Source organism: Sinocyclocheilus rhinocerous, unplaced genomic scaffold, assembly GCF_001515625.1.
Source record: "Sinocyclocheilus rhinocerous isolate Xijiao unplaced genomic scaffold, SAMN03320098_v1.1 scaffold1153, whole genome shotgun sequence".
NCBI lineage: Eukaryota > Metazoa > Chordata > Actinopteri > Cypriniformes > Cyprinidae > Sinocyclocheilus > Sinocyclocheilus rhinocerous.
Genome location: NW_015624593.1, coordinates 92495 through 101303, shown reverse-complemented (window position 1 = coordinate 101303; position 8809 = coordinate 92495). Strand labels below are relative to the sequence as shown.

General features: G+C 33.1%; 1 protein-coding gene across 1 annotated transcript; it reads right to left on the bottom strand.

Moving 5' to 3' along the window:
- Positions 1–2812: 2812 nt before the first annotated feature.
- Positions 2813–8502, bottom strand: LOC107745194 (interleukin-8-like). The gene is made up of 3 exons (XM_016559049.1): positions 8411–8502; positions 4966–5101; positions 2813–3142 (listed from the first exon to the last, which is right to left on the bottom strand). The coding sequence occupies exons 1-3, from the start codon at positions 8463–8465 to the stop codon at positions 3034–3036; spliced, it is 300 nt and encodes a 99-aa protein (XP_016414535.1). The 5' UTR covers positions 8466–8502; the 3' UTR covers positions 2813–3033.
- Between the last annotated feature and the right edge of the window lie 307 nt (positions 8503–8809).

Genomic DNA, 8809 nt, shown 5'->3' with positions numbered 1-8809 from the left:
TTTGTTTACAGAATATTTGTATGTGTACTGTGTATATTTATTATGTATATATAAATACACACACATGCATGTATATATTTCAGGAAAATGTTATTTTATATATTAAATATATTTATTTATAATATAAATTATATGAATATAAATATAGACATGTAAATACATGTAAATATTTTCAAAATATATACTCTATGTTTGTGTATTTATATATACATAATAAATATACACCGAACACACGCATATACTATGTAAACAAAAACTTTTATTTTGGATGCGATTAATCGCGATTAATCGTTTGACAGCATACTTAAAACAATAAATTGTCAATAAATTCAATATGGTTTTATAAACCATATACCTTTATTTTTGTGCTATTTGATTAATTTGTTTCTGAACATCTGCTTGTGGATTATTGTTAAAATGTTTAAAATGATCATTACACAGCAAATGAACATGCATATCTTATTGATCTTTTACTGGTATTTATCAAATTATGCATCTGTTGGAACAAATTTAGTTTCCAAAAGCCGGCATTTGTTGTTTTCTGGTCATTAAATCATGCATGTCCACTTTTACCTGTGGACAAATAGCAACAAATGATTTGTTGTGTTGATGTTTTATATGCTTACGTGTTTTATATACATGACTTTTTACAGTATTTTCCATGTTATTTTGCTATACTTGTACTTTGTTATATATATAGTTTCTGTAATGAGTTCCACATTATTACATTAATTATTTACCAGACGCTTTTATGATCCAAAGGAATTTACAAGATGGGAGTACAGCCTACAACGTAAGTGATTCATAATCACAATGAAGTTATGACTTCAATGCGTTATAGTGCAAACCCTCATAAAAATTCTAGACGAGGCATTTGAGTTCAGAGAGTGACCCTGGAGCACAAAAGCAGTCTTAAGGGGAGCTCTGCAGGCAAAAACACTGTTTTTTCATGCACCTGTCAAGTTTGAGATTTTGGGCTTTTTGGTTTTTCATAAAGTGTTTTTAAGACTAGTGGAAAACATCCAAAAGACACTGTTAAGTGTTTCTTTTATAGCACTTTATCTATTTGTGTCAATAGATTTCAATTACAATACATATTTTTAAAAGCCGTTTACTCAAAATGAGTTTTTTCTCCTACACTGAGCCATAAATCTCCACTTCAGTAGCACTTACACACACCAAACCTTACATTTTTATTCCTGTCTATATTCTGAATGTTTTTACAGAGGGATTTGTTCATATATAATTTGCTTGATTATATACAACATTTTTAATCACCTAAAAATTGTGAAAATATAGTGTTTTCTGTCCTTTCTAAGCATTTTCTGAATTATGGAGTGACAAAAATGAGATACCCAAAATTCCCTCTGTAAAAACTTTTGACTCTTAATATGTCAAAAAAATTAAACAAGAATTTGGAAACTGACATCATCCAGTGTTTAGATTTTTGTACTAGAAATGTATGCAAATTAGCGCATATTTCATTAAATAATGCCTCATTTGCATATCTAAACCTAACATTTTAGAAAACTTGTAATACAAAAAAATGTTTACAATTATCAATGTAATCAATCAGCTGGGTAAGTACGGCGATAACTATTAGTTCTTTTTTTTACCCTATTCACCTGCAGTGTCTCGCCTTTAGTCGCTGGGGTATATTTGTAGCAATAGCCAAAAATGCATTGTATGGGTCAAAATTATTGATTTTTCTTTTATGCCAAAAATCATTATGATATTAAGTAAAGATCATGTTCCATGAAGATATTTTGTAAATTTCCTACTGTAAATATATCAGCACTTAATTTTTGATTAGTAATATGCATTGCTAAGAACTTCATTTGGACAACTTTAAAGATGATTTTCTCAATATTTAGATTTTTTTGCATCCTCAGATTCCAGATTTTCAGCCAAATATTGTCCTATCCTAACAAACCATACATCAATGGAAAGCTTATTTATTCAGCTTTCAGATGATGTATACATCTCAATTTAAAAATATTGACCCTTATGACAGGTTTTGTGGTCCAGGGTGTCTTTATTGAGGAATCCCAGTGTCTGCATGTGACAAAGTGAGTTTTCATGTGTTTGATTGTTTGGAGGACACAAACCCCCATAACTAAAAATGAGTCTCATCTGGTCAGACGAGAAGCTCCTGCCAACAATATCTGTCTTCTAATATATACGAATGTAAACATAAAACAGAATGCTGACAGAAAGCATATCTTATTTTAGACACACGTGTTTTTGTGATTGGGAAGCTGTGGTGGCGGTTTTATGAAGGATGAAGCGTGCAAATCTGTTGAATGATCTTTTATCTTTACATACAAATGCAATCAGACTGATAACAAGTGAAAATTGGCTGCGTCCTGCTTCTGTGAGACAAAATGATGAGCGCTACTTTCTCATGAGCAATGAATAAAATCAAATCCCAAGACGGCACGTGAGTTTCTTTAGTAAGTGGACTGTCAGAATCTCCCACAATACATATGCTTTGGATAATGAATGAGGCTTGTGATTAAGTGATTGCATCAGGCTCTCATTTAATCTCCATCTGGACTGAAATCATACGTTGTGAAATGTAATATGCAAGAAAACCTGCTGGGGAACATTTTCTCATTTTCTTGAGAAAGTGTATAATTTCCTCAAAGGACGAATGGATTTTTTTTTTAAAGAAAAGATTTATTAAAAAAACATCCTCCATACATGCCACACTTTTTTTTTCAGTGAAACGGCAATTGCAACACCAAAAACTTTGATTGTATCAGTATAAAATTAAAACAGTTAATCAATCAGCGTATAAGTCGGCGTGTAGTGTAGCAGACACATCATTTTGGTTCATCTTGAAATGATTGTCAGGACAAACACATATTAATCAAAATGAGAAGCTCAGCATACAAGAAAAACAAACAGAAATCTTATTCTGCGGGAACCAAAAAGATGTCAGAGATGGCAAAACTAGCATACAAGTGCTATAAACTCTTCTAGTGAGTCTCTCGAGTAGTGAAAATCAAAAGGTTACAATATAAACGTCTGCTACTCTTTCTTGGTCGCTCGCTCCTTTCTCTCAATGAAGAGAATGAGTTTTTTAACCCATGGTGTCCTGGGGTTCAGACAGATCCTCTCTCCACTCGATAAACCAGCACTGAAAAGATTGAAAAAATAATTATATTTATGTTAAGTTTGGAGGTCAATAAAAAGTAATGAATGTTTACTCAGCAAGGCTGCATTCAATTGTTAAAAAGTAAAAAGTAAAGTCATTTTTTTAATGTCACAAAAGATTTCTATTTCAAATAAACGCTGTTCTTTTGAACTTCCTATTCATCAAAACATCCTGAAAATTACGCAGCACAATGCCTTTCAACATTAATAATAATAATAATTTTTTTGAGCAGCAAATCAGCATATTAGAATGATTTCTGAAGATCATGTGACACTGAAGACTGGAGTAATGATGCTGAAAATACAGCTTTGATCACAGAAATAAATTACATTTCAAAATGTATTCCTTTAGAAAACAGTTATTTTAATTGTAATAATATTTCGTTGTTTTTTTATTATTATAATTTTTTTTGTTAGTTTTTACAGCATTTTTGATCAAATAAATACAGCCTTGGTGAGCAGAAGAGGCTTCTTTCAAAAACATCTCGGCAGTGATTTTGGTTCAAATAAAATGTATTGATTAGAACCTCTAGAAGGTGTGTTTTCATATACAACCCGATGTATAAATATATGTGACCCTGGAGCACAAAAGCAGTCTTAAGTTGCTGGGGTATATTTGTAGCAATAGCCAACAATGCATTGTATGGGTCAAAATTATAAATTTTTCTTTTATGCCAAAAATCATTAGGATATTAAGTAAAGATCATGTTCTATGAAGATATTTTGTAAATTTCCTACCGTAAATATATTAAAACTTAATTTTTGATTAGTAATATGCATTGATAAGGACTTCATTTATCAACTTTAAAGGCAATTTTTTCAATATTTTGATTTTTGCACCCTCAGATTCCAGATTTTCATCTCGACCAAATATTGTCCTATCCTAACAAACCATACATCAATGGAAAGCTTATTTATGCAGCTTTCAGATGATGCATAAATCTCAATTTAAAAAAAAAATTGACTCCTATGACTGGTTTTGTGGTCCAGGGTCACATATGTGTAAATAATGGAAAGTTCCTTAATATTTTACGTTATATTATTTTACAAACAAATCTAAATTAACATATATAAAATATATTTTTTGCTGAGACTTGATGTAGTGACACAATTTTGCATCGTAATTACATAATGATGTCTTCATGCAATGACATCACAAAGTCATTTAGCAACAAATCAACCTTCCTTTAGCAACTTCCCCTGAAAATTAGTTGGTAACACTGGGACTCCAGTCTCATGACTGAGAGGTGAAATTAAATACTTTGGCAAGACACGTTACTGGTTTGCGGCTATACCAAGCGGCAACCTCCCGCTCTCTCTTGTGAAGCCAACACGGAAGTGACTTAAACTGTAATTCATCAACTGGCCGCTAGAGGCTGGCTCCAAAAGGGAGTCAATCCCATAGACTCCCCATGTTAAAATGCCCAACTTTACAACTTTACCTTTTTCAAAAAATGATTTTGGTCTATATAGCTAATTTTGCCCTTCACGACAACTGTGAATTTTTTTTATAACTCATCCATTTAAATTATATTAAGCCTTAAATTTCTGCATAATTAAGGGCGTGGCCACTTGAGTGACAGGTGGATTGCCGCTGCTGACACTGCCGTCGAGCTAGGTGGGCGTGGCTTCAGCAACCAGCTCCCGCCTTTTTGCCCATTTTTGATTATCCGGGAGTGACGCGCTGCCAAGATGGCGACGGCCGCCTCCGCCCACTTTGAGCTTCAAAAACGCTCTTCAGAAAACTACGGGTGACGTCACGGACACTACGTCCATGTTTTTATACAGTCTATGGGCTATACTTACATAACCTCAGTGGTCTCGCAGTGTGGGCCTCTGGGCAGGATCTCCACGCGGCGCAGGTTTTCCTGAGGGATGATCCGTGACTCCAGTCTCAGACACACACAGCGGCTGTTGTAGCCCGCACCCAGAGGCTGCACGGCTGGGGAGGAATGACACGACTGTCAGTCGGCTGAGAACTCTGTCCAGCAATTACACAACTGTAAACTGACATGTGATTTAACGGTCTTGTGCAAAATAGTATCCTAGCGTGCAACAGTTTTGAGGAAATCAGTCATCACGGTTCCATGGAAGATGCTGAAATGTAGATGATGTACAGGGACTCACATGAGAGTCACTGGCCACATTTAGAGCGAAACATACATTTGATTAAAGTTTTTGGCTTGAAATATCCAGTGTTGGGGAAAGTTAGGCTACTTTTAAAAGTAATGCATTACAATATTGCGTTACTCCCTAAAAAAGTAACTAATTAGGATGCTTTTTATGGAAAGTAATTCATTACGTTACTTTTGAGTTACTTTTTAAATCTGGGCAGGGCTTGCTTGTTTGTTTTTAATATAAAAAGTTATTTTACAGATGTAAAAGCCCAACAAAAGTGAAATGAATACCCTCAGGCTGAAGGAAATGTAAATTCATGTCTGTACAGTAGAGGGCACTATGGAAGCCCGTTTCGGCCACTGAATAAAAAATAAAAAAGGTAATTGCGACTTTTTGTCTCACAATTATGATTTTTTATTTTATTTTTTTAGCAATTGCGAGTTTACATCTCAGAATTGTGTCATATAAACTCGGGATTCTGACTTTTTTTCTCAGAATTGTGAGATATTAAGTCAGAATTGTGAGTTATAAAGTCAGAATTGCGAGATATAAAGTCAGAATTGTGAGATATAAAGTCAGAAATGTGAGTTATAAAGTCAGAATTGCAGGATATAAATTCGCAATTCTGACTTTCTCACAATTGCGAGTTTGTATCAGGCAATTGTGAGATGTAAACTCACAATTGTAAAAAAAAGAATTAAGAATTGCGAGATGTAAACTCACAATTGTAAAAATAATAATTAAGAATTGTGAGATGTAAACTCACAATTGTAAAAAAAAAAAAAAAAATTAAGAATTGTGAGATGTAAACTCACAATTGTAAAAAACAAAAAAAATAATTAAGAATTGTGAGATGTAAACTCACAACTGTGAAAAAAAAAGAAGAATTGTGAGATGTAAACTCACAATTGTAAAAAAAATAATAATTAAGAATTGCGAGATGTAATCTCACAACTGTAAAAAAAAAAAATTAAGAATTGCGAGATGTAAACTCACAACTGTGAAAAAATAAAAATTAAGAATTGTGAGATGTAAACTCACAATTGTAAAAAAAAAAAAATTATTAAGAATTGCGAGATGTAAACTCACAATTGTAAAAAAATAATAATAATTAAGAATTGCGAGATGTAAACTCACAATTGTAAAAAAAAGAATTAAGAATTGCGAGATGGAAACTCACAATTGTAAAAAAAAAAAATGTATTAAGAATTGCGAGATGTAAACTCACAATTGTAAAAAAAATAATAATAATTAAGAATTGCGAGATGTAAACTCACAATTGTAAAAAAAAAAAAATTAAGAATTGTGAGATAAAAAGTCGCAATTGCCTTTTATATTTTTTTATTCAGTGGCCGAAACGGGCTTCCATAGGGCACAGCTCAAACAAATTGCATGAAGAATATGACACATTCATTTGATTGGTTAATAAAATGGGATTAAATACATACATTATATTTGTTTTATTTAACATATTTAATTATTTGTACAATATTCTGAGTTTGCATCTGACTGTTTTTATTCATTTTGAGGATCACTGAATCTGTTTTTTTTTTCAGGTAATATGAGTAAATACATGTTCATATTTAGTCTAGAACTACAGTAAGCATCATGTTCATGCAGCGCTCACAACGCCCTGCACTTACTCCTGATTTCTCTCAACATCCCAACACGAGAGCTGTCAGTCAATACATGGGAGACAAAGTAACTGGTACTAATTTGAAAAAGTAACTCAGATATTTATAATGTTAATACATGTTAACATAAAACATGTTATAAATGTTAATCAATTTACCATCTGGTTATAACCTAATATTTATATTAACACGTGCTCTTTGTATAATTCATATTTATAAGCATCTAGCCTACATTACATTTAAGCTTTTAGAAGACTCTTTTATTCAATGACACTTACAAACAAGCAACAAAAACTAATCATATACTGATACTGATTAAGTCTATCTATCTATCTATCTAATCATATTGATCTATGACATATCTATCTATCTATCTATCTATCTATCTATCTATATATCTATCTATCTATCTAATCATATTGATCTATGACATATCTACTCTCAACATCCCAACACGAGAGCTGTCAGTCAATACATGGGAGACAAAGTAACTGGTACTAATTTGAAAAAGTAACTCAGATATTTCCTTCTAAATTAAAAAGTAATGCGTTACTTTACTAGTCACTTAAAAAAAGTAATCTGATTACGTAACTCACGTTACTTGTAATGCGTTACCCCCAACACTGGAAATATCAGTTTCAAAATCACTGTAGTGATGGTCGCTTTAGAAGCACTGCTTCATGAAGCTTTGAAACATTGCGGTTTCAATCGCTAGTGGACAATCTCTGTGAATCCAGTACTTAAAGTCTGTTTTTTAACCTTATCTCGGGTCAATATTTGCTTATAAATTTGTCGACAACTTTAATGACACATTTGTATAATAAAAAAGAAAACATAGTAGTTAATAGTTTTAGATTCAAAATCCTTTGTTTCTCCCATCATTACCCACTCGGGTGAGCGGGTACGAAATTCTGCGAAAAGCGTGGATTGCTTTACGTCAGCAACAAATTTACGTATACAGCCATCCCCTATAATTACGGCAGCAAATCCCACTCAACCGTCGGGGAAAATACATACAGTCGCTTATAGGCACTTTGTTGAAATAATAATAGAGTCGAGAGTATTTTTTAGAAATATCATTCAATATTTGTCCTGCTGGAGAAACTTTACAAGGTTTCTATTGCCAGTGGATCTGGTTTCGACCTGGTAGATCATCAACAAACTAGCTAATTAGTGATTTAAGTTAAATGCCCCTGCTGAAAAGAAAAACATTAGAAACCATCTAATGGTTTCCACTACAAATACCATTACAAACATTACAAACCATCAGTTTTTAACCATTAAAAAAAAGGTTTTCTGTAGTGTGTTTTGGGACATATTCCATTAGGATTTAGTGGTTTTAACAAGCCACCAATGGAAGGCGACCAATTACCAGTAGAGACCCACAGACACCAGTACAATTCCCATTATAACCATTAAAACCATTACAAATTCTGTGATGGTTTCTATTGTTTTGTTTTCAGCAGGGATGATAAACAAATACTGAAGATGAGGCTTACCATCGGAAAGAACGATGCTGGCTCCAATTACGGTTAACATCAGGAAGGCGTTCATGATGGTTGAAGCTTCTGCAGTTGATTTCTGTGTAGAAACTCTGAAGATAATATGCTGCTATTTGGGCTGCTGCATGGTCTTATATATTATGATTTCAAAGGCCTCGTGATCCACAAAGTACTGATTTTATTTCACTTCCCCTATCGTTCTGTGTGTGTTTATGTGTATTTGTGTGCGTGTGAAGGCTCATGTGTAAATATGTGGTTTGGATCTGTTCACATGTTCATCAGCCGTGGGTCATCTGGATGCATCTCATGTTCGGCCAGGTTACCACGTTCAAAATCCCCCTGGAGTCCCAGACTGTTTTTACCAAAAAATTATACGTCAAGTTCATGATTTGCATT

Excerpts from the sequence above, each read along its gene's own strand:
- LOC107745194 (XM_016559049.1), bottom strand. The coding sequence starts at position 8,465 with ATGAACGCCTTCCTGATGTTAACCGTAATTGGAGCCAGCATCGTTCTT. Across the intron at positions 5,102-8,410 it reads CAGCATCGTTCTTTCCGATG|CCGTGCAGCCTCTGGGTGCG; the intron begins GTAAGCCTCATC and ends ATTCCTCCCCAG. Across the intron at positions 3,143-4,965 it reads TGCGAGACCACTGAGGTTAT|TGCTGGTTTATCGAGTGGAG; the intron begins GTAAGTATAGCC and ends CAATCTTTTCAG.